The sequence below is a fragment of the Pteronotus mesoamericanus genome, unplaced genomic scaffold (genome assembly GCF_021234165.1).
Source record: "Pteronotus mesoamericanus isolate MK-2021 breed Mesoamerican mustached bat unplaced genomic scaffold, CSHL_Meso_final contig_1018, whole genome shotgun sequence".
Lineage (NCBI taxonomy): Eukaryota > Metazoa > Chordata > Mammalia > Chiroptera > Mormoopidae > Pteronotus > Pteronotus mesoamericanus.
The window spans coordinates 4,031,744-4,057,893 of NW_026555002.1; the positions used below are offsets into that span (position 1 = coordinate 4,031,744).

Sequence of the window (26,150 nt, forward strand, 5' to 3'; positions counted from 1 at the left end):
GGTAAGAGTCAAAGGGGAGCCAGACAGGATGATTACGCCCGCCCTTCTTACCTTGTACCAATACCAGACTATACAAAAATTAAACAGCAGAGAGAAGAAATGCTCATTTCTTGAAAACAACTGTGCTGGAGAGAAGGAAGAGAAACATTCTTTTTTTTTTTTTTTAAATTAATTTATTTACTTTTTAAATACATTTGTCTCTGCCTTCCCCCTAAACATTCTTAACTATAATTTGTAAATGTGTGGCTCAGCAGAACCTATGGCTACCTATAGCAACAGGTCGGGGGGATGCCGGGCAGCTGCATCGGAGCCTGCTTGCCAGGAGCCAGCCCCGCCTCAGCGTCCCTGCTGGCGGGCCTGGGAGGGGCTGGGTGGGCGGAGACCTGGCTGTGCTGAGGCTGCTGGCAGAGGTGGGGAATTAGAGCCACTGATCTTTTTGCCTCAGGCTAATTAAAGCTACCTGACTGTAAATAGGGTAAGGGAACTGGTGCTAAACTGATTTATTCCTCTATTTCTGGTCTCCAATTGGACCTGCTAAGCATCGTACTAGTCAAAGGAATAATTTGCTTAATTGCACGAAACCATCCTGAGAGCTGGCTTAGCACATCTGTTCTCCATTACCCACCCCATTCCCCAGGGCAGTGAGGATGAGCTGCTAAGAGCTGACTGTGTACCCCAGCGGAGTGTCACTGAGGCAGGGTCAGCAAACCACAGGCCACAGGCCACCTCTGGCCTTCTACCTGCTTTTGTAGGGCCCATGAGCCAGGAATGGTTTCTATGCTTTTAAATAGATAAAAAATAATTAAATTTTGTGACATGAAAAGTATATGAACTTCAAATTTCAGTGTCCCTAAATTTTATCGGCACATAGCCACACACACTTGTCTGTCTCCTGCTGCTTTCACACAGCAACAGCAGAGTCGGGTCCTGGGGACAGACCTTAGGGCTCACGAAGCCTACGCTATTGACTACCTGGCCCTTAGAGAAAATCTGCAGACGCCTGACCTAGAAGCTGGCTGGGCCAAGGTCGTCCACAACAGCATTCCACAGCGGCTCGGATCCCAAAGTACTTAAAAATTATTTCCATGAACGAGCTTATCTTTACAGTCAAGTCCTTTCAAAGAAATAGCCTCAAGTTTGAGCTTCAAAATTGTGCCAGGTGGAACTCAAATAAGACTCAGCTGAGAATTTAGTAAAGGCCCCTTTAGTTTGGAGGAATTTGCCTAAGAAGATGAAAATAAATTTTCCTCACTACTACTTTTCTCTAAATTCAGCAAGTCAAAGGCTCATTAGGAGCAGGTCACATCCCACGACCACCTGGCGGGGACGCCAGGAGTGGCCCAGTCAGGCTTGTTTCTTCCGAAGTCTCACACTGAGTGGCTTCTAAGCGCGGTCACCAGACTGAGGGATGTCAGCTGGAGAGAAAGCCCCAGGAAGCGTAGGTGTGGTTTCCTGAAAACAAGCAATGTTCCCGAAGATGTTTTTGTTTGGGGGTTCTATCTGGCACCCTGCTGCCCTCCCCTGCTACCCCTCGTGAAGGCAATGGCTAAGACACGGAATAGCCAGCGGCACCCTTCTCCCTAGAGGGCAGGCTGCCGGGAGGGAGGGCGGAGGGCAGGGAGCTCTGTGCATGCCCAAGGGGGTCGGTGCCGCAGGCCTGAGCCACTGGCAAGGACCGAGCAGGGCAGAGCCTTCCCACAGCTCCGCTTCCCCTGCTCAGATTTGCTCATGATTATAAACCACTGTCATTAGTTTGACTACAAACACAAAAAGTCCCTTTATGGGAGTCTCCTTTAAGAAACAGGAGTGACATAGGCTATAATAAATAAAATAAAACGGCACGCATTAAATTCTAGAATTAACATGGCAGCAGAAAACACTGCTGGGATGGGAAGAAACCACTTAGAAGAGATGTTATTCAACTCACCAAACCAAAAAACACAAAGAACAGACTTGGCACCTGCATTTGCTTTTCGGGCAGTGAAACAAAGGAGCATCATTTCACTGAGCTAGAATCTGCCTGGAACTGGTTCGAGACCCAGGTAAGAGAGACATCTGGAGCAGGCCATGTGACCTCTGGGGCCCAGGGCACATGACTGCAGACCCGGCTGAGGCGGCTCTGCTCTGGGCTGTCCACTGCGGGGCGGGGGTGGGCAGGCCGCTCCGCATTTCTGAAATTATGGTGACCTCCAAACCACTGGGTCCGTGGCCCGACAAGCAGGTGCCCTGCTGGGGTCCTTCCCCTCACTCATTCTGGAGGTCCTCGTGGCACACTGACTCCTGGGTCGGCAGGTCTGCTCTGCGTTCAGGGCCTGCTGAGTGACAGGGAGGGTGCGCCCCAACGGAGGCCCTCACAGCGCCTTTCTAATTGAGGCTAGCGTAAAAAAGGTACACTTTTTTTTTGGACTGCCACCCAGAACGTGGACAGAATGAACTGAGGCAAACACAGCATCAGAGAGCAACTCAAGCGGCAGGCTCTGCCCGAAGCCCCGAGGAAGGGTGGATTTCGGCAAGGGCAAACGCCGGCGGGTGGCACTTGAGAACAGACGCGGTGTCTGCTGACGGGCCCTGAGCTGGTGTGCGAAGGGTCTCGCCGGCGCCTCCTGCTTGAAGTGGGACTGCACACGCTGGTCTAGCAAACCGTGGAATCATCCCTGAGGATGCAAAGCTCTTATCATAGAACCTCATTTACTGGGACCTAACTAGGCCTTTTGAGGGCTTGTTTTTCTCACTCTAAAGAAAATGATTTCTCTGAAGTCAGCACGGTGTAAATGGAGGGACAGTGAACAAAAAGTTAGCTATCTGGGCTTCTGGGATGTAAGCAATTTATTTAACCTTTGGGGGGCTTCAGCTTTCTGATTTATAAAGTGAGAGGGTTAGTGAGATACCGATACCAAAAGTTATTGATATTTTCAGCAACACAATTCTGCTTCTAAGACATGCCAATTGGCCAATATCAATCTGTGATCATTCTCCTATCTTGATACACATCCGTGCCAAAGTGAGCTCAGATCACAAATGGTGTTTTATAGTTTTCAGTCTTTCACATAATTAATTTAATCAGGCCATATAAAAATCTGATGGGGTGGGGTCTCAAAAATGCTATAATAGAAACCCTTTCACATGATGTGCTTGAAGAGATGGTTGGTTAGTTATTCTAGGAGCTGCTCAAAGAGGGGAACCATGCAGAAGAGATACATATATAACTAAACATTTGTTTTAACTTACTTTATAGGAATGTACATTAACTGTTTTTTGCAATGTAAATCTTTTCCAGAGTATGCTAATTGGATTTCTACATATTTTTTTTTCTGAATAAACTGCACTCAGAATTCATTGTATATAATTTATCGTTTTTGTTTCTTTCGAAGAAAGCGTGGAGTTAGACACTAAGGCAATCTGGGGATAGAATTCTTGCTGGATTTTTTAGTTCTGCCCTATTCCTTTATTGCTGTCACACCCGAACAGCAGAATTTTTGAAGATTCATCTTCATCAAGTCTTTCCAAATCATTTAGTTTTCACAGAAACAACAGCTTCCTTCTTTGTGCTTTCAGTTGCAAGTTTACCTACTACTCAGATGGACGCGCTAGCGCGTGTGCAGCGCTCCATGGACACAGGCCCTGAGGCCCGCAGAAGGGTGAGGGCACTGGCAGAGCAGACCACGGGGCGCCCAGGCAGCGGGTTCAAGGCGGCAGGTGCAGGGGCCGTCCGGAGCCTGGGGAGGGGGCACAGGGCTGGGGAGACAGAGTCTGACATCACCATCATCCAGTTAGATGTCAAAATCACAAGAGCTGAAGGACTCCATTCAGGAAGGGGGTGTGGGCAGAGGATAAAAGGGGCTGGGCTGGACCCCAAGGAATACCACCTCTCCCAGGGCGGGCCAAGGGGCTGCAGGGCCTTGCTGGAGATGAATGAAGGGAAGCAGAGAACTGGGACGTGGTGAGCTTCCAAGGGCCAAATGCAGGACAGAGCAGGAGGCAGAGCTGAGAGGCATCCTTGGATCTGACCACCAGGCAGAACCTGGTGAGTGAGAATTTGAGCATGTTCGTCCCCCAAATGACCTCACTGAAGGAAGGAAAGGCTCCGTCATCTCCTATGGCTTTAGTCCCTGTCCTACCAGATCTGCTGTCTTCAGGAGCCACTCTGCCTGCTGCCCCCACCGACAGGCTCATGCAGAGAGGTCTGCTCAGGCTGCCCGGCCCAGGCACGGGGAGGGGCCCCCCCTGCTCCCCCGAGCCCAGGCAGAACAGGTACTGATTTCTAGGCCCACAGCGGCAGCTGCTTGCAATTCCTACTGAGAAGCATTTGTGCAAGTTTATCACCAAAGGTTGGATGAAATGAAATCTTCAATTAGAAGCTTCTAAAACAAGGCCTTTGAGACCTCTCCAAGCTGAAAGGCTCAGGAGAGAACCCCTGGCGAGGCTGCGCTCTGCCAGTGGCCTGACGAGCAGCCCCGACAGCCCATGCAGCGGCCCGGCTCATTTTCCCCAGTACCTAGAGCCTCCCCGTGGCAGACGGTGACCGGGGAAGGAGTGAGTTCCCTGGGATTTGGGGAAGAAATAGAAATGAGAAAAATCGCACAGCAGAGAGCACAGGCTCTTCTCTATATGTACTGACAAGTAATGAAGACAGAATTCCTGGATGTTAACAGTCACCGACCGTCGGGCACGGCAACTTGGCCAGGTTTGAGTGGCAGCTGCCTAGGTCCCAGAGGGCATGGCTGGGATTCTCAAAGCAACCAATGCCCATCGCTTCCTTCTACAGCCAGTGTTCCACAGCCTCCCCAGCTCTGTGCTTCTTGAGCTAGTCATCTGGGACTTGCAAACATATAACTCTTTTGGGAAGACAAGGGATAAGGAGAAGTATTTTCTCTTTAAGCCTCACAGTTAGACACTGGTCTACTCCTTCCTTAGACTCGAGGTAGAAACCGAGGCCAGGACCAAACACTGGACACAGCCTTCCCGGGTCAGGCCAGCTGGGAGCCTGGGTCTCAGAGCCACCTGGGCAGGCCCCACCCTTCAACCTGGCTCACGGCGTTGTGCCTCCTGTGCCGGTGGCGCCGGAGCGGGGTGGGAGCCAGGCCCTGCCTGCTCAGGGGACACTGTCTCAGTGCAGTGACTGAGGAAGGGGGCAGAGGGAACAGCCTGAGACTGCCACGCCGGGTCGCATGCACACTGGCTTCAGGCACAGGTCGGCCAGTTGGCTGCACTGAGCAAGGGAGGTGACTGACCTGGTCCAGACGCAGCGCGCCATCCAAAAACCGCTGCTTCCGTAACTCCTTTGCAATTCTGTGGAGATTCAAGACCGCCTGGCGCACCTCCTCGCTGGTGTGCTCTGGGGAGATGGCGGGCAGCTGCTCCTTGGGGATGTCCTCAGTCGGGCTTTCAATCATGCTCTGCGCGTGCTCATAGCTCAGTTTGGTGCAGGAGCGGATGACGGTCCGGCCGAACCATTCACTAAGGATCTGCAGAGGGACAGACAGTGAGGCTCTTCTGACAGGTAGCCCTTCACCCACAGCCTGCACTGACCCTCTGCTCAGAATGGCATTAGATTCCGGCTGGGCACCAAGGCTGGTCTGATGTGGAAGCTGCCGCCTGTGACGCGCTCCGACTATCAGCCGTAGGGTAACAGGCATGGAGGTCTGCGGAAAGTCTCCAAGTGGGAGGCTTGGGGGAAAGGGCCTGTGCAGGCTCTGTCACTAGCCTGGGTGAGTGGTCGTCAGTGCCAAAGCTGGAAGAGGGAAGAAGGGACAGACGCCAAAGACGTGATGGGTGGGGGATCCATGGGCTCGGTGATGGGCCCGATGTGGGGTGAGGGAGTAGGTGGGGCCCCCAACGGAAACTGAGAACAGAGCGGAGGGAGAAAGAGAAAGCCCTTCCAGCTTGTTCTCTTTGGGGCATGTATGCAGAGACAAGGGTCCAGGACAGGGTTTCTCAGCCTCAGCACTAGTGGGCTAATTCTTCACTGTGGGGGCTGCCCTGTGCATTGTGAAATGCTCAGCAGTGTCCTTGTACTCTGCCCGTTAGGTGCCAGGGGCCCTCCCCAACCCCGCAGGGTCAGAAACCAAAACCATCTCCAGACTTGCCAAGCGTGCCCTGGGGTGGCGAGGCCCAGGCTGAGACCCACTGGGCCCGAAGCAGATCAGCGAGTGGTGCTCGCTGAGTGGCAGGATTCCCACTGATTGCTATCTTATCCTTTCAATTTGCCTGCATTTTCTATAATGAACATTTATTACTCTTAAAAGAAAAGATAACATTAAACCATTTGGGGACTCCTGGGTCTGAGGTGCAGGGAGGAGACCTGGGTGGGGCCGCGTGGCAGGCGGCCGGGTTGCGGCCCCAGGGCACTGACTGGTCTGGGGGTGGGGGGTGGTCTCGCGGACTGTGGACCGAAAGGAAGAGGAGGCAAGTGAGAGAGTCAAGGCTGAATTGCCTGCCAACTCCTCCACGTTAGGGAACCGAAAGAAAAGCCAGAGGGTGAAAACAAATGAAAAACAAGAGAACCCGAAGAGACAGGAGGGAAATCAGGAGTGTCTGACGTGAGGGGAAGCAGGAGAAAGGGCCACAGGCAAGGAGCCCTCAGGAGCAGCGACCCCTCAGCTCCCCTGATGAGACAGGCACAGCGCACGCTTCCCACACGGCAGCTGTTGGATCCCACAGCAACTGCACGAAGCGGGCACTTTATTATCCTCATTCTGCAAAAGAGGAAACCAAGGCACAGACACATTGCGTCATCTGCCAGAGAACGAACGGCAAAGCTGGGAACTGACCCTAGCAGTCCGGCCCTGGAGTCTGAGCTCTGAAGCCCCAGAGTATGCCCACTGCCACCTGGATGTCAAAGAGGGTGACAACAAAGGAAAAGTCCCTGTACTTAGCATTTGCTCATTGGTAACCTCTAGGAAGGCTACTTTAGGGGGAAACGTGGCGCAGGACAGGCTGATTTCAGCATGTGCTGTGGACGGATCAGAGACTCTGTCAGAGGGCAGCCGAGCTCTGCCTTCCATCGGCCTCTCTCACCAGCGCCCCCTCTTCCCGTGTGCCATTCAGTAGCGGCATCTTCTGTGTGCGTCCCATGTGAGAAAGTATGTGAAATCTGGGGTGACAGATGGGCGTGCCTAGCTATGCAGGCAACGGGGGGACAACGGGCTCCACAGGGTGGGAGGGCAGGGATGTTGTTCGTAGGGCGAGGGAAGAAGCGGGTACAAAAGGAAGACTGACAACGCAGGAGAATGAATGGGTCCTGGGCCAAAGGACCCAGCAGGTGACCCACCCATGAGAGAGGACAGGGGCGTGGAGGGCAGGCGGGAAAGGCGATCTGGAGGGGAAGAAGAGGGGCGCTGAGAGCACTCCGGTCAGACAGTGCCAACGCGAGAAGTCACGTGTAAGGCACAGAACAATTGGGGCTGAGTGGGAGTCAAGGGCGTGAGGAAATGGAAAAGCTCTGCGATCAGTGCCACGGGCAACGTGATCCCGGAGCCAGGCAAGCCCAGATGTGCCAAGTGGCAGAGAGGGTGGGGCGGAAGGGGGCGCACCAACTTTCAGCCTGGGCCGGCAAACATCCCCCTGCCTCCTCTGCGGTGGCCAAACCATCCTGCTCACAGCCTCCGAGACAATGCTTCCCGAAAGGGTACCTGAAGGATGCACAGGCGTGCCCACTGCGGAAGGGTAGGGCCCGTGCGGAGGGGCCGGCCGTGCCTCTGACGCCCTCGCCTTCCCTTGAAGGAAGAACCAACACTTAAAATGGCAACCAGAACGCCCAGGAAGAGAGTGGTAGCAACTACTTGCATTTTTCTTTGATTCAGTGCAAAGAGCCTTAATTACAGCAGTTTTGGATCTGTAATATCAGACTTTAATTTTTCTTAAAATAAAAATCCCCAAACTGTACTTTCTGGATTACGCCAAGAAGTACTCCTCTCCAAGATACATGCAACCCAAACACAGGGCTCAGGACTCCCCTGCCGGGGCGAGTGCATCCCGCCGGGCCCGCAGGCAGCGTCTGTGCCCCCTGGACACAGCAGACTCCGCAGGGCCGGTTCCTGGCTGCCCAATTCGGGGGGCAGGGGGAGGCGGCACGCACAGGTCTCCTGGGGAGGACCCTTTCAGGGCCAGCCCCGGTGTGCCCTTCTGTCACATCCATGTTTTCCGAAAACGCCCCGTTCATGGGTTGCTCCGACCTCCTCTAAAATGACAGGGCTGTGACCTATTCGTTCTGTGGTCACAAAGATTTTTCCTGGAGATTTGGCCTGCTTCCCTTCCTCCCTTTCATTCCAAACCAAGTTAGTCCTCCTCCCCTCCGCCCCTGCTCCGTGTGCGTGCACACCTGGTGTTAGCACGCTTCGGAAAACTTTCTCTCTCTTCTGTTCCGCCCCTCGACTTCTCGCAGATTCCCTCAGGCATCAAGGTCATGGGATATCTGTTCTCCTGGGGTCTGTGTCCTGTGTCCCTACAGGACACAGGAAACCCCTGCATCCTTACACAGGCAACCACCACACACAGGCCAGAGAGACTTGTGCCATGACTGGGCACCTATCTTCATGTAAACTGTTAGGAATTACTTTAAAAATCTAATGAGAGACATTCATACAGAGAAAAGACTGGTAGTTGCCGGAGGGGACTGGGTGAAAGATGAAGGGATAAAGAAGCACAAACCAGTAGCTACAGAACAGTCACGGGGATGTGAAGTACAGCACAGGGAATATGGCCAATGATGCTGTAATAACTGTGTGGTGCCAGGCGGGCACTGGAAATGCAGGGGGGACCACTTTGTAAGGTATGTGATTGTCTAATCACTATGCTAATGCAATAGAATACTGAAACCAATGCAAAATAACATTGAAAGTAAACTGCAATTGAAAAATAAAATTGAAAAAAATCTAATGAGTGCTCCAAGCCTTTTCCCCTGAAATATTTGTGCACAAAATTTTGCAGTGAGTTCCAGGAGGTTCCTAGACTGCCTGCTACCCTGTGGCCCACCTACCCTGGCTGTAAACAGAGCTCTGTTGCTCCCCCTGGACCCACTGATTGCAGCGCTGAGCCCTGATCAGGAGCCCCTTTTCATCCTGAGCGGTTCTTAAAATTTATTATCTGTAACTTGGCAACCTGGCAAGTCTGCACTCCTTGTTAAAGCTCCCCGACAGCACACGCTGCCTGCGCCGTCTCCACGAGAGCCCCTCCCTCCCGGCCGGCACCCCTGCCCCTTCCGGTGTCCCCGCGCCCGTCAGCCCCCACCCTTGCAGCGCCCCGAGCACCACTGGACCTGAGACTGCAGGGCTGACCGAGAAGTTTCCTGGGAGGCCTGCATCCCAGAAAACCTTCTTTCTGAACGTGCAAAGGGTGGGAGTGGAAGTTCTGAAGAGCCATCAAGAACTTCCTGGCCTTGGGACAGTGGCCTCAGGCAGCAGAACCTATCCTGCTTCAACACAACCCAGTGATTCCGGGAATCGCCCTGACACACAGGCTAAAAGAATTCTTAGGCCAGGAAAACTAGCCTGAAACCACCTTGTGGGGAGGCCGCAGAGAGCAAGGATGCCCCCCACAGCCTCACAGAGGAGGGCAGCAGGGAAAGACAGGCCACGAGTGGGGTTCCCGGGACGGCATGCCTTCAGCCGGGGTGGAAGGCCTTTCTGGAAGGAACACCTCATTAATTTCCAATTTGGAAACTGTATTCACATCAACACCCCGTCCATAACCAGGGCCAGTGGCAGAAGACAAAAGGACAAAGAGTTTTTCATGGAAAAAGTAAAAAAGCCATGAGGCGTTTCATAAACAAAACCCTTCAGAAAGATCATGTCCTTCCGCTTTCCTTTGCTGAGTCACAGGGTCTGGGTCCCTCACTTTGGGCAGGCGGCAGGGTCCCCGCACTCACTCCAGGACGCCACTGCTTACTTGTCTGTCGGACCGCAGACCATGCCGACGTACTGAAGGCGCAGGACTGGGGAAAACCTGGTCCGAAAGGAGCGAGTAATCTGCCTCGTGACCTGTTGTGCACCACGGAGCATGTGGCCCTGTCCCCTACCCCAGCCGCCTTTCACAGTCCCTCTGCACATCTGGGAGGGCTGTGCTCGTCAGCCCGGTTTACAGCCGAGAAAATAGGCTGGGATTTGTGAAAAGTCACATGCACTTCTAAGTGGCAGCCAGCATCAGATCCATGTCTAAAGACTTGAGACTCAAAATCTAAAGGTATTTTTATTATATTTTAGCTAAAAGTTACATAATAGAGATAAACAGTGACGTAATGAAAATGCAGTAAGCCTCATATACTAACTCTCTATATATCATAGATACCAAGTTGTGAGGATACATATCCTTTGAAACTGTTCAATTCTATTTAAATATATTTTAAAATGTATCTTCTTAAAAAATATCAGTGCTTCATTACAAAAAAATCTGATTAAAAAAAAAACTGCTCATGGGATGAATCTGTAATTTTAAATAAGTAGATGCAAAATTACTTCTACAGCATCTCTGGACTTCTATAAATAAAATACTTATTTCAAAAAACTGCATTAGGAAGAAACATTTTCCTGACTGGAATAAAATCAATTTGGGGTGGTCAGGGGTAGGCTCCAAAAATTTATTCCTCTTTCCTCATCTTCAGTATCTCCTTTTCTATTTACCTTCCCTCATAGCCTACAGCAAACTCCAATGTCTCTCATCCAAAAAAGGAAAAGAAGATCTCAAAATAATTCTTACTTTTCTCTTACTACAATGGTAATATGCATTCATTGCAGAAAACTCAAGTACAGGTGGGAAAAGGAGAAAAAGAATCTCCTATAAATCCACCATCAGGAGATAAGTATGTACTGTTTTTATTTTGATACATATTTAATTCCTGTATCTTCAATACCTTGTATTGAGCAGAGCAAATATTCAATGACTATCCGCTAAGTGAATGAATGAAGGACTAGTAACAGTTTCAAGGAAGTGACATGTTTGCTGGATCTCAAAGAATAAATAGGATTCATACTGGCAGGGATGAGGGGAACAGTCTAAGAAGCAGGAAAAGCACATGCAAAATCTGAGAAGTGTGACAATTCCCTATTAGGCCAAACAAGCCCCTCGGTGGCAAGAGTAGGGGCTGGGAGAACTGGAGAATGGGCAGCAGAGGGTCACATAGTATGGGAAGGAGTTGGCGATGGTCTCTGCATGTCACACGCTGGAGACTGGACTTTGGTGGATAACCATGAGCCACTGTCATGCTGTAAAAGGATGCTAAGCAATAGTGTAATAGGACCAGGTTTGGCTTCTAGAAAGCCAACCACCACCACTGGGAAAGAGTAGAGAAGCCAGGAGCAGTTTCCCTCAACCATCGCAGAGGAGGACGGCAAGGACTCGAGTAGGACAGTGACTGCGGCGACAGACAAGAGGACTGACTAGGGACACTGCGAAGGTGGGGCTGCTAGCACTCAGGCTGCAGGGACGCAGCCGAGGCGAAGCAGCCTGGAGGCTGAGAGTGTGAGAGCCCCGGAGGGCACTGCGCTGCGGACAGGCCTAGGGAAGGCAGGGCTCACGGCCGGCTGGACCAGGAGGGGTCCCGCGGCATGAAGAGGGGAAGGATGAGGAGGGCAGGGGGGGATTCTGACCCCTGGAGTGGGGGCTCCAGCAGGGCAAGGTGCCTGGCTTCCCTGGTCTCCAAGAGGGGTAGAAGGCAAAGTTGAAAGCTGGAGCCAAGGGTAAAGTCTGAAGGACCTGCACTGGCAATAAATGGAAGGGTCCCTAAGTAGCACACTGAAGCTGCAGCTGAGGACAGCCAGCCTGCACTGGTATGCACTGTAGTTCCCCCATAGTGTCCAATGTTCCAAATGGCGGGGGTTAAGGCAGGGCCGGTTTTCCAGAGCTCTAGGGGAAGGGCAGAGACTTGACGGATATTCTAAGGGGGCGGTTAGGCAACTGCGACGGTGACCGAAGCCAGGTCACAGAAGCTGGGTGGGGAGCTGCTACGCAGCGGAGAGCTGGGGTGTGCAATAAAAGTCCGCTTTCACCGAAGCAAAGATGCTCTAGGAAATGAGAAGAGACTCTAGTCCCAAACAGACTCTGCAGTCCAAGCACTTCTAGCAAAGAAGACAGGGAGAAAAGAACAGGGGGAAAATCCCATAGTAAAGACTTTTCAGATTTTTTTGTGAATGAGACCAGAGTTTTTTAAAAAGGACAGACAAGACCTAATTTCTGATTTGGAAGCGTTGTTCTGACCACTGAGTAGAGAGAAGACGAGTGGGGCGGGGGAGAAGCCAGGAGACCAGCTGGGAGGCCCGCGTCCTCCGAGGAGGGCGTGGTGCTTCGGCTCAGGTGACAATGCTGGTCGTGGTAGGGAGGGGCAGACTCCAGATGTGGTTGCAAGACAAAACTGAGGCTATTTCCCCATAGATTAGAGGTAGGCAGTGAGAGAAAGACCAACCAAAGTCAATAATGACCAAACGGTTTTGGCCTGCCTAAATGGCCGAGACGGGCTGTCACTGACTGAGGCTGAGCCGGGCAACCTCTGGCGCACATGCTCACATTCTAACCAAGAAGGACGGCACGTGGCGGGGACTGCTGGGGAGGCACGCTGTGAGCAGTAACTGTAACTGTGAGGCCCTCCCTCTGTCATTCCGACATGGGGCCGCAGATGTTATGGTTCTAAGGTCGGAGGGCTTAGTTATCAAGCCAGATGCATTGCTTTTGACCTCCTTTAAAGTGTCAGGTTGGTGTTTGGACAAAAGTAACAGCAAGTGAAGGTGCCTCTGATGAGCGGGCATACAGGCACGGCTCTGCTGGACACTGGTGCCAAGCGAGGCAGAAGTGCAGGAGGTGCTCAGGCTGCAACGAGGGGGCCGGGCTAACGTGGCTAAAGTGGACCTCATGGTACCATGGCTGGATCTTACAAAGCACAGACTTTAGATGGGCTTGTTTTTCCTTACGACAATTTGTAGTCACAAATATCTACATCAGAGAACAATGGCCTCACCTCCAAGATGTGAGAAAAATGCCAAAAATAGATACACCCGAGTTTACTGATTTAAACATCTGGGCACTGGATTCATAAGAGTTAACATATGGCCAAGATTTTCTTTTGGAGGTTTACAAATATCTCATGGGGGTTTAAAAAAAGTTGGGCTAGCCTTCCCCTAGCTGACCATGCCTGCTCTGCGCTCCAGGAACCAGGACCTTCCCACAGCCCTAGGAGAAAGCACGCAACTCGCTCTGCCCCCTCTCCAGGTGGGACCAGCAGCAGTGGCGCGATGCTGCTGGCCCTGCTGTGGCTCCTCCTGAGCCCAAGGCTTCCAACCATGGGGAGCCATTGCTGCACACAAACCCAGACCCAGGCTTCGGCCGCCCTCTTCCTCATTCATTCAGGGTCCTCACTGGCCTGCACTGGCTCCCCGACCCTCCCATCTGTCCCCACTGCCCCGTTTCATGCATCTTGACCGTAAGAGATACTCCTCTGTCACTACATGCCCAGACTAACCGCCAGGCCCGCCCCCATGTGCTCTCTTGGTCTGGTAGGTGCTTGGATGCCCCACAGCACAAGAAGTGTGGTTAGTGGCTCCGCAACTGTCCCAGCCCAAATCCCTGCACTTCCTCTTTGGCCTGGTTCGCGAGGCCCAGCATCTCCTCCTGGACCCTGTGCCTGCTTCACCCCTGCCCTGCAGCCCCTCCCGCCAGGAGGCTTGGCTACTAGACACTGCCTCCAACAGAAACCCTGAAGACCAGCCGGGCTTCCCGAGTGCCTCTTTCTAGTGCTTCTTTTATGACCCTCATATTTTAGAAGCTCATTAGATCAGGCAGCTTTTTATTCCTTGGGTCTGACCTTGGCAAGCATAATTCAGATTCAACGTTCTTTTCTGTTGACTCAAGTTAGTTTTCTTCTATGGGCTTTTATTTCCTATTTAAACTTTTGCAAAAATAAGCATTTATAAAAATATAAAACTAATACATGTTTTCAAAAAAACATTAGAAAACACAAAAAAATAGAAAAAATTACTCATAGTCTTACTACCCAAATACAACCACTATTGGCATTCTATTTTATTTCCTTCTGGTCTTTTTCCATTCATTTTTTCCCTGTGCATGTTCCCACCCCCACCAAAATATGATTGCTGGCATACTGTCTTCACAATTCCTTCTTTGTATTTCAGATCAGGTTTGCTTCTTGACTCTCACAAAGGAACTTATTATCATATATATATATATATATAAAAAACCCAACCAAATGTACTGTGTGTAACTTGTTTTGATTCCAATTCAGACAAATCAATTGGAGACAATCCGGGAAATGTAATTATGGACTGGATTTTGGATATGACACCACAGGATTAGCATTATTGTGAGGTGTGCTAATGGCATTGTGGTTATGTAAGAAACTGTCCAGATTTTTTAGAGCCACATGTATGAGTGTTACGACACGATGTCCGTGGTTTGTTTTAAAGTACTTCAGCACAGAAAAAAATGTTGGTAGCGGTTGAATCTGGGAGATAGGGATGGTAGAGTATCCACAGGTCACACAGTCAAATAGCTTTAAAGGCTTGTTATGGAAAACAGGAGTCCTCTGCCCTCTCTCTACCTTCCGCCCCCACAAAGGGTGACCACTTTCACCTCTCTGAGCAGATCAGGTTATTTTGGCATTACTTTCGTATTTATATAGAGCCTGCTAGATTTCTACGTCTTGATTTTTGAGTTTTAGGCGTTATTCACAAACTTTTCCCTATAGAAGCTGAGACATTTATTTTTCTTTCGGCATATACTCTTCCCCTAATCAAACCCACAAAACAGTTCCAGGCCCTCATCTTCCCAATAAAATTACATCATAAACTATCAGAGTTACCTATTATGGTTATATACATACTAAGTGTTATTTTCTTTCCTACCCACCCGACTTTTGTTTTCACTGGAATTAATAACTATCTTGTTTTAATTTGCTTGGTTTTTCTGTACACCCCAGACTCTCCACCAACCGTCTAAACCAGCAGTTCTCCAGAGTGTGGCCTGTGGGCTCCCGGGGTCTCTGAGACCCTTTTGGGGACCCATGAGGTCAAAACTATTTTCACAGCAGCTCTCAGGCACTATGTGCCCCACTCCGAGTGCGGGCGTTCGCCCCGATGGCGCAAAGGCGTCGGTGGGGGAAGTGCGGCTGTTCGGCAGGGGTCAGCCCTGGCCGCAGGGGGCACCAGGGCTCGGGGTGCTTATCGTCACCGTCACCATACACTCGCTGGGAGAGAAAGCGAGGCCACGTCTGATGAAGTAGTGAAAGTTACTCACTTTATTATGTCTCAGCCCTCAAGTACTTGTTTTTATCTCTTATGCCGAATGCCCAAGTCAGATGAGCACCTTGAGGAGAAGCACTTATATAACTGTGAGTTGTGAGCTGAACGGCTTGCTTTTTTTTTTTTTTAAACGGGATACCTTTTTTACTTGAGGGAACAACTGACACACACACTATGGTTATTTGGCACTTCAAGGAAAATAGCTGACATTATTTATTGCCAGTGATAAAATCTGAACTTTCACAAAAGTTAGAATTTTGGAAACCTTGTATCTGACACACAATATGCACATTTCCTAGTACTTAAAGACTTGCCTAAGATTGGTAGTGATATTAACAAATGTGATTTCTTGATATATAATGAAATGAAGACACATTTAGAAGAGCAGCATAACAAGCCAATATTTTAAAAACATCTAAATGTCTAAATATGTAATAAAAAATCATGCATGGGTGAAAGCTCCATTCAGAATGTAAACGGACCAACAGATTTTAATGTAACCCAGTAAAAAACCTCAGCTGGTACTATAGTAGTCTGCTAGGGCTGCCGTAGCATACCGCAGACTGGGTGGCTTAAACACAAGACATTTATTTCTCTCATTTCTGGAGGCCAGAAGTCCAAAATCAAGGTGGCTGCGGATCTGGCTTCTCGTGAGACCTCTTTTCCTGGCTGGCAGCTAGGTGGTCCACCTTCTCCCTGTGTCCTCACAGGTCGGGGGGTGAGTAAGCTCCCCGGTTTCTTCACAGGATACTAACCTGTCAGATCAGGGCTCCACCCTTACAACCTAATTAACTTTAATGATCTCCTCAAAGGCCCAGCCTCCAAATATAGTCACATAGAGGATTAGGGCTTCAATATATGAATTTGAGGCGTGGATATAGTTTCAGATTCTGGATTGGAATTGTTTTAAGAAACTACCGTCAAATTCTGGTGCAGCACAAAGATAAATGAATATCTGCAATTATTTTTAAAAAGCTATTAAAATACTCCTTTCTCTCCAACTACCTATCTGTCTAAAGCCAGATTTTCTTCATCTACTTCAACCAAAAGAAGTATCCCAGCAGGCTAAATGTAGAAGCACATGCGAGAGCCCAGTTTAATGTCTTCGCTAAGGCAGACGCGAGAGTTACAAACATGTAAAACAGGTTTTCTCCTAATTTTGATTTAGAACATAGTTATTTTTCACAAAATGTTATTTATGTTATTGAACTGAATGTATTACTTTAGTTAAAATAAGTAAATGTTTAAAATTTAATCGGTTTCGATTTCTAACAGGGTAAGCAGTGGTAACCCACATAACAGCTCTTTGAGGGGCTCAGTAATTTTTTAGTGCAACAGGCCCCGAGACCAAAAAGCTTGGTAAATGCAAGTCTAAATCATCTCCCAAGAAATTCAGACATGAAGCTATTTCAGCTATTTCATTTCCGCAAAGACATCTCTCCTGGAGCTTTCTGACTCGCTCCAATCTGCACCTGCTGTCTTCTATGCCACATAGAGGTTGTGCCCTAGCAACTTTCTTCACTGTCACTAACTAGGTCAGGTGTCAGAAAATTACGGCCTGCAGGCCAGATCCTGCCTGCCACCTGTTCGTTAAGTAAAACTGTACTGGGCCACAGCCACGCTCATTCAGTGACGTGCTGTTGTCTTTACTGCTCCAACAGCAAAGCTGAGTAGCTGCGACGGAGACCGAACGGCCTATAAAGCTAGAAATACTTAGTATTTGGTCCTCTACGGGAGAAGTTTGCTGACTTGTGATTTAGCTGATTTTTTCACTTCTTTCTTATGTTGGTTGGTTGGTTTCCTGAACCCCATGTCTTCCTCCTTCTTGATTTACTCCTTAATTTAGGTGAAGGACGTCTTCTGGTAGCTTCTTTAGAAAGGGTGTATGAGAGGTTCATTTTTTGGAGACCATGCATGTCTGAAAATGCCCTTTTCTACTCTCACGTTTTACTGATAGTTCAGCTGGGCAAAGAATTTTAGCATAGAAATCAGTGTTTCAGAAATTAGAGAGCTCTGCTTCATTGTCATCTGGCTTCTACAGTTAGGATATGAAAGTCTTAAATTAGTCTGAGTTCCGATCTACTGTACTTGACTTTCTTGTTGGTTTGTTTTTTAACTCTCAGAAGCCTATGGGACCTTTTCTGTGCCCTTCTGTTCTGATATTTTATGGCCATGTGGCTTGGGGGTAATGTGTCTCCACCACTATTCTGGGTAGTGGGCTCTTCAAACTAGGAAGTCTATCCTCCAGTCTGCGGGGGCGGGGGGCGGGGCATGTCCTTGAAATGTTTCTTTCCCCTCTGTTGTTGTTGTTGCTGTTTGTTTCTTTATTTCTGGAATATTTATTGAACAGATGTTGGATATCTTGGACTGGTCCTATAATTTTCTTAACCTTTTCTCTTTCTGGGACAATTCTTCCACTTTATCTGTCCACTGGAAGTTTGAATCTTTAGTTTCTTCTACTGTGTTTTTAATTTCCAAGAGCTCTTTTTTCCCCCCACTGAATGTCTCCTTTTTTATGTAGATCTTGTGAGATGGATGCTTTCTTTTAGAAACAATTCTCTGAAGACATAAATAGTTTCGTTTCCCTGTATGGTCTGTTTTGTCCTAGTTGCTTTTTTTGTTTTGGTCTTCCTATACCATGCTAGAGGCATTCCTCTTGGTTGTCTCTTCAAATATGAAATGAAATACTAAAAGACTGCTTTTTAGTGAAATCCTAAAAAGCTCTGCTTGCGTGAGTGAAGCTGACTGTCTGTCAGCCTCACTGTGGGGAGGTACAGCTGGGCTGTTAGTTCAGAAACCCTGAGGGCACTACCTTTAAACCTGCTTCACTACTGAGATTCCTCAGAGAACTCTTCCCATCGCCTGACTCAGGTGTAGGGCTCAGCTACCAGAATTTTGGGGCTGGCTGGGAAAACCACCAGGGTTCTGAACATTTGGTGTGCCAGCGTTCACTCAGCCTCCGCTAAGGGACTGCCACCATCACGTGGGTTTGGTGTCCCCTAGTTCAAACACCCTTTACTTTATGCTGTCCAGAGAATAAATTTCTGGTCTTCTTCTAAATTATGGGAGGGGCAATCTTTTAAATAAACTTTCAGTCAGTAGAGTTAGCCTTATCTTCACCTGACTCTCTCCCATTTTACGGAGTTCGCTGGTGCTGTTGGTGTCTGGATTTCTTTAGGGTTCTGCTGTGTAAATTGGGTTGTTTCTTGGCTTTCTCTGTTGCTGGCACAGGATTCAGCTTTCTCAGGACTGCTAAGTCAGTTACCACTCATCCATCTGCTTCCCAGCTTCCAAGGTTTTGTTGCCGTTGTCTCCTCTCCCATTCTCTTTGTCCTTGTGGGTTTATGTCTTTTAAAAAAATCTCTTCACTGTTGTTTTAGTGAGGTTTTGGGAGGGAATGAAAGCAAATGTGGGTATTTGATCCTCCATCTTTATTTGGAACCTCTTAATAATTAAGTATCTTTTTTTTACTTTCATTTACTTTTATAACGTAAACATTTCCCACATTCTTACATGGTCTTTGTAGCAGCTTTAGTAATTGTATGACATTCTATTGAGTCAGAACCATAGCTTACTCGGTCATTCCCCTAGTTTTGAGTGTTTTGAGTTGTTTCTGTTTGGGCGAGGGAACTAGTTTTTCCTCGAGTCATCTTGGATTTATTTGTCCCATTTATTCCCTCTATTTAGGGAATACTTGCTGACGTTCTTCACCTCACTGTTCACCACCTTTGCCTCGATTGTGGCGCTGCCTTGGGCAAATCTAATTCAGCTTTAAACCACCAGGTCATCTGCACAATGATGCAGCACTCAGCTTTCCACACACCTTTCTCATGACACTTCAGAGGAACCCCAGCATGTACAATTCCCTTGTGACCGACATTGGTGTGTGGCTCCCCCTCGTCTGAATCCGCCCCACTAACCCACACTCGCCACCCTTTCCCTGAGTGTCCTCCCGCGGACAGGACCCACTGTCCTCACTGAAGCTCAGGCAGCTCCTCTCGCCACTGCCTATCCCGTTCACCTTCGCCTACGCACCTTCTCTGCTGCACTAAGCCGCCCCACATGCCTTTGCTGACACAATAGCTTCTTTCCCCTGATAACAGGCAAGAAACAAGGGACTCATTTCTTAGGGTCAGTCTTGCCTTTTAAATGGACTGACTGCTTTTCGGAGGAAGAAGCTCTTATGCTTTCACTCTACGACGGCTGCCCCTGTCCTGCCTTCTCATACCACTGCGGGATTCCGGCCCAGTGCCAGGCATACAGTGGGGGCTTAACAGGGACTCACTGAATGGAATGGACGCAAGTGTAAACTGTTACCTTGCCCTCCGAAGTCAGGGTCCAGATCACGGAGAAGGTCAGCTTGTCGGTCATGGGATTGAGGCTGCACAGCTCCTCACACAGCACTCTGGGAAGCATGGGCACCACCTGGAAACAGAGAGCAGGCCCCTGAGCACCGTTCTACAGTCTGTAGGGCTTTACACAGGCTTAGCAGTGCCCCAGACAGCAGAGTTTTGAGGAACAGCTTGCACACTCACAGAGCTAAAGACAGAAGCAGCTCTTTCCCCAAAGACCCCCAGAAAGACCACATGGCCTGACACTCTTCCATGAGCCTCTATAATCAAATGGGAATGTGAGCTGAAAGGTAAGAATTGGTAACGGAAAAAAAAATACATTAGAGCAATGAAAAACAACTACATTTTACTACAATACTAAAACTGAAGCTCTAGACTCAAGAGTGACTTGTACTTTAAAATAGAGCTATTCCAGCTGAACAATATAATAGAAAATCAAGGTCTTACATTTAAGTCTTTAATTCATTTTGAGCTAATTTTTATGCATGGTTTAAGTCAGGAATGTACTTTCATTTTTGTTGCATGAGGCTGTGCAGTTCCCCCAACTTTTATTGAAAGAGACTATCCTTTTCCTATTTGTGCATTCTTGGCACCCTTGTCAAAAATTAGTTGAAAATATATGCTTATTTCTGGGCAGTCTATTCTGTTCCATTTGTTGATGTGTTCATTTGTGCTAGTACCATACTGTTTTGATTATTATAGTTTTGTAAAATATTTTTAAATCAGAAACATGATGCCTCTAGCTTTGTTCTTCTTCCTCAAGATTGCTTTGGCTATTCAGGGTCCTTTGTGGTTCCATACAATTTTTAGGATAGTTTATGTTTATTTTTGTGCAAAATTTGATTGGAATTTTGATAGGGATTACACTGAATTTGTGGATCACTTTGGATGGTATGGGCATTTTAACAATACTAATTCTTCCAACCCAAGAATAGGTTATTTTTCCACTTATTTGTGTCTTTGTCGATTTCTTTCATCAATGTCTTACAGTTTTCAGTGTACAGGTCCTTCACCTCCTCAGTTAAACATATTCTTAAATATTTTATTATCTGTGATGCTATTGTAAGTGGGATTGCTTTCTTTATTTCTATATCACCTCACATCTGTTATGATGGCTATATCAAAAAGACAAGAGATAACAAATGCTGGCAAAGATGTGGAGGAAGGTAAATGCTTGTACATTGTTGGTGGGAACATAAATTGGTGCGGCCATTATGGAAAAGAGTATGGAGGTTCCTCAAAAAATTAAAAACAGAACTACCATATGATCCAGCAATCCCACTTCTAGCTGTATATCTGAAGGAAACAGAATTAGTATCTTGAAGGATATCTGCATTCTTATGTTCATGCCACAATAATACAGTCTTATCCACAACAGTCAAGACATGGAGACATGGAGGTGTCCATTGATGAATGAATGCACTAAAAAATGCAATATACGTGTGTGTGTGTATATCTCAGATGAATGGCTAAAAAATGTGAGCTACACACACAACACATACACACAGACACAGGAATATTATTCAGCCATAAAAAGAAGGAAATCCTGCCATTTGTGACAACATAGATGAACCTGGAGGACATTAAGCTAAGTGAAATAAGTCAGAGAAATACGAGTACTGTATGGTATCACATATATGTTAAATCTTAAAAAAAAAAAAAAAAAAAAGAAAGCCCATTCCATAAACAGAAACAAAGAGTAGAATGGTGGTTGCCAGGGGCTGGGTGGCAGGATGGGGAGACAGGAGCAGAGGGATGTAGGTCAAAGGGTGCATACTTTCAGTTATGCATATCATAAGATGAATACATTCTGAGGATCTAAGGTACAGCGTGGTGACTCCAGTTGATAACAAGAAAATGTACACTTGAAATTTGCTGAGAGCGTATCTTACGTGTTCTCTCACCATGCACAAAAAGAGTTAATTACATGAGGTGATGGATGTGATAATTATCTTGATCTTAGCAATCATTTTACAATGTGTATGTATATGAAATAATCACATTGTACATTTTAAATATATACAATTATATTTGTTAATGATTCTTCAATAAATTGGGGGGGAATCTAAGGGCTAAGTATAAACTCGTGACAGGATTTCATCAAGTAAAATTGCTGAATAGATGTTTTAGTAATTGAACATAACACGACTGATCAAATCACATGTTGGAACATTAATAGATATTCCAATGAAGTATTCCTGAAAGGTTTATAAATCCAGGTTCCCTAGATGAATGCTATTGTCAACTAGTCACTGATTTTGCAGTGCTTTAAGCCTAAATTATTTTTTCCTTTTACTGATCTTTCTATCCCATAATGAACTGATTTCAGTGGTATACCCTCTTTAATTAAAAAAAAAATTCTCTTCAATTTGCCTTCAAATGATGACTTACATCCATCCCAGAATGTTCCCTGTTTTCTCTAAAATTTCAGAGATGAAATGGGTTTCTTTACCTGGACCTCCTGAAGATGCTTCAAGCTCTCCCCCCTTCCTTTGAATGTATCCCTTCTCCCAGTTTTCTGGATTAATGGCATTACCATTCACCCCCCTCTCAAACTAAAAACTGCAGCATGAACAACCATTTATTCACCACACTGCAGACCTGCTTGATTTGCACTGAAATGCAGGTGACATGCAACCCCACGTGAAGCAGCTGAGGAGTAACAGGCAAGAGGGGCCACTATGCACTAGTTGGATAAAGTTAGCTAGTTAAGTGTCTGTATCAGCAGAAGCAAGCAAATCCCAGTGGTTTCTTATTCTGTGCAAAGTGCCTGGACCTGTACCATTTCAGTACAGTAAAAAACCTTTGGTAAGGAAAAATAAATTCTAGACCTCACAGCCTACACCAGTAACAAATAATTAGGAACTAACTATATGGCATTTCTTGGCATTATTCTAAAGGATGCCATATCTTTTTAACACCTATGTAGAATCTAATGCCCTAGTGAAAATGTCTGGTAGCAGCTTTTATAAGATAACCACTTTTGAAATTTTTTTTCTCATCATTGCTTTTGCACCGTCTATTCAGATACTACTATATTTTCTTTAACATATTTAATGAATATTAAAATGTGATCTAAATATTAAACATTTTCTTGCATGTATCAAGTGTTTTACAAAGCAATACATTTTCACCTCTATAAATATGCTGAACAAAATGGAGCAAGCTTCAGTACCTTATGGTGTCATGACAGAATTGTAAAGAGTTTACAAAATTTCAGCCTTTGGACTGTTGAAGCCCTGTCCCTCAATTTGACTGCATTTGGAGGTGAGGTCTTCAGGAGGTGATCCAGGTTAAATGAGGTCATAGGGTGGGTCCCTGATCCGATAGAAGGAGATAACCTCCTCCCTGCCCGGCACACACACACAAAAGGCCAAGTGAGGACAAAGCTGTCCACAAGCCAGGAAGAGTCCTTAGTAGGAACCAAATTGGCTGGCACCTTCATCTGGGAGTAACAGCCTCCAGAACTATGAAACATTAAATGTGCGTTGTTGAAGCCCGGTCTATAGAATAGTGCATGGCAGTAGGAGCTGAGTAAGACAGGCCAACTCAAGTCTGTGGGGGTGCGCTCGTGGATTCTCCTCCGGGCTGCATTACCAGGTAATTACATATAAAAACTGTATTTTGGTAGCAGCCTGCTAACCCTGCAGACATGTAGTCCACGGCTTAATACCTTGTTTACAGATAGTTAGGATTTCTTCTAAATGTGCAAGGCAGTGTTTGACTGTAAACCACCAAGCTGAGTATCTGAGAATGTAACACATCTCCTGACTTCACGTGTCAGTGTTTGTCAAGAGAAAGTCACTGCAACTAAATGCAAAGGGGTACCCTGGACTGGATCCTGGACAGAAAGAAGACACTATAAAGTACGGATTTTCATTAATACTAATGTTCTGATGTCTGCTTCTCAGTTATAGCAATGTACCCTGGTAACGTTAAGATGTTTACATTGAGGGAATTGGATGTGGGACCTCTCTGTACTGTTATTGCAACTTCTCCATAAATCTAAAATTACTTCAAAATGGAAGCGCTTATTACAAAGAAAGCCACTGTTTTTATTTGTTGACCTAAATGCCATACATTTAAATGTGGAAGAAATTTGTGTTAATCAATACAACCAGGTCTGTTTTCATATATTGGAGTTTGGCATCAAGATTTTATTTGCAAAAAGGCAAATTGTCCAAAAATCTATTAACCAACAGAGTGAAGTCCAGGCTCATTTTTTGAAAGAACTGCCCAAAGATCATTAAACAAGAGCAAGGTCCACACTCATCACGGGCACAGTGCAGGAAAGAGCGCAAAGGTTTCAAAGCCAGACAGACTTGTGGTCTAACCCCAGAGTCTACCACCTTCTGTACAAGCTGCGCGAGCTAGTCTAGTTCTCTGGGTATTGGTTTTCTTATTAGTAAAACAATATTGAAGATGCCCAACAAAGCCAGCTTGATGGCCACCCCACGGCCTACTAGGTCTTTGGTCACCGGGCTCAGCCTTCCCCCGAGCCTTTGCCCTGGCGCTCCCTCCCGCACCTGACCAGAGCCATGCTGACCTGCTCACTGATCCAGCTCTTATTCCCTCTTTCTGGAACATCTGTATGGGTGTTTTACATCTGGCCACATTCAACTCATCACCATCTCTAAAAGGCTGACACAGAGTCGCTCAGGTGGAGTGTGCACTGTGTTCCGTGTACGCGCCCACCCCACCTGATCTTTCAGAAGGGACTGCAGGCGGTCCTAAGCCGTTAGTCACTGAATCCATCCTCCCTGCTCTTCCACGCTCCTTCTGTGGCTCTAGCACACTTGTCCTAATTGTTTCTTTACGTGTCTCTCCTCTCCGCGAGACCACGCGATCTTCAGGAATGAGGACCAGCTCCTGTTCCTGTCTCTCTCTCTGGCACCTGACACACAGCAAGCACTTCTGGTTGGCAAATGATTGATGTGACCTTTGCCCAGGAAATGAATAATCTATCTTTTTCTGTGTTTACTGTTTATTGCATCACATGGAAGACTTTATGAAATACATGGTAGACTTCTACTTAACATCTTTACAAAAGATTTTCATAAGCACCTAGCACTTTAAGTGTAAGATAAACCGTTTTGGCTACTCTCTCCTAAAAGCTATTGGTACACACACTGGCCACCCAGGTTATATGTAAACTCTGCTTGGCATCCTGTATCTTATACAGAAAACAACGTGTTACTATATTCACGCTGCCATGTTTGGATACCAAAGAACCTTAAGTGCTCAGGAAAAACCTAAACATGAAAACTTTTCAGGTAGCATAATCATCTTTAAATTTTAAAGGGTATTCCTTTTAATAAATTTTCACTCAATCTTAGGGCAGAATTCGGAGGGAAATCAGAGAGAAGTTTTTATGTCCACATAGTTTCGTCGATAACTGGTTATTTCTCTGTCTTCGAAAGGAAAATGAATGAACCACAATCACATTTATGGTTTGGCATGTCACGGCCTCTCATAAATCGGGCCTGATTTCTGCTGGGGTCACTGGGAATGCACTCCATGACACACGGCCCATGCGTCAAGTCTGCAGCACAGCAGGGGTCCCCACGGGGGATGGGGCTGGAGGGACAGAGAGCTGCACCCAATAAGCTGCTTCTTCAAATACAAGCCCTGGTGGTCCAGGTCAGCCCGCCTGGACGACAGCGCGGCGCCCGCGCACTCTCGTTGGCTGTGTGAGACCTCCTTCAGCTTGGGGAGGCTCCGAGGCAGGATGCAGCGCTCCAGCGGGGGAGAGAAGAAAGGTCTCTCCAGGAGCCTCAGCTGGATGCGCTGGTTGTCACTGGCATCGTGTGGACATATACTCCTTTCCCGATGCCTGCAGAGCTGTCCCCGGCTGTGCGCTGCCGTGCCCTCCTTAGCTTCACTGCTCAGGAGGGCCCACACGGGTGATACTCTCAAAGCTCTCAAATGCCCTCACTTTCATGGTCCCAACTGTATAGACCTTTGCACAATCCTACCATCTGCCCTTCCTGCCCTGCGGTTCAGTGCTGGGTGGTGACGGAGGAAATTACCCGCCGCGTGCAGGTGGCCGTGGAACCAGCCTCGCTCCTCCCTCGGTGGAGGCTGGCAGGCCTTCCACATGTCTCTGGGTGGTCAGTCCCTCCCTCTCTGCCCCTCAGGCCCTATTCCAAAACTTTATTCCTCTCCTCAAGCCTCCTGCCCAACTGCCTTCCCCCTCGCTCTCAGCAGTGAAAACGGGAAAGTCAGAGGCGCCCGCTCCTGAGCACCCTCCCAGCCCTCTCCTTCGGCCACTGTCCCCAGACTCCATCCCCTGCAACTTTACCTCGGCGCCCGAGTCCCCGGCGTCTCACAAGGGTCCTCCCTGCCCAGTGCCTGGCCTCTGGCTGGGCTTTTGATCCACCCCTTCCCGCCAACACTCTTCTCAACCAGCTGCCTGCTCAGCTGGTCTCGCGCCTTCCTGTGGCAGCCTGTGAGCACACAGCCTGCCACCCAGCCTTGGGGCAACACGCCGCCTCCCCTCCCCCGTGCAGAGCTCACCCTCCCTCCGCGCCCTCCCCTTCACTTCTCAGATAAGGTTCTC

The 26,150-nt window shown here is 47.8% G+C and overlaps 1 protein-coding gene across 2 annotated transcripts in view; it reads right to left on the reverse strand.

The window, feature by feature from the left end:
* DIS3L2 (DIS3 like 3'-5' exoribonuclease 2) overlaps positions 1-26,150 on the reverse strand; it is a 268,095-nt gene that overhangs the window by 58,423 nt on the left and 183,522 nt on the right. For both annotated transcript variants that reach the window (XM_054571544.1, XM_054571550.1), the window contains 2 exons: positions 19,557-19,664; positions 5,232-5,465 (listed from right to left, as the gene is read on the reverse strand). In XM_054571544.1, the coding sequence (XP_054427519.1) occupies positions 5,232-5,465; positions 19,557-19,664 (342 nt within the window). The remainder of the gene's footprint in view (positions 1-5,231; positions 5,466-19,556; positions 19,665-26,150) is intronic.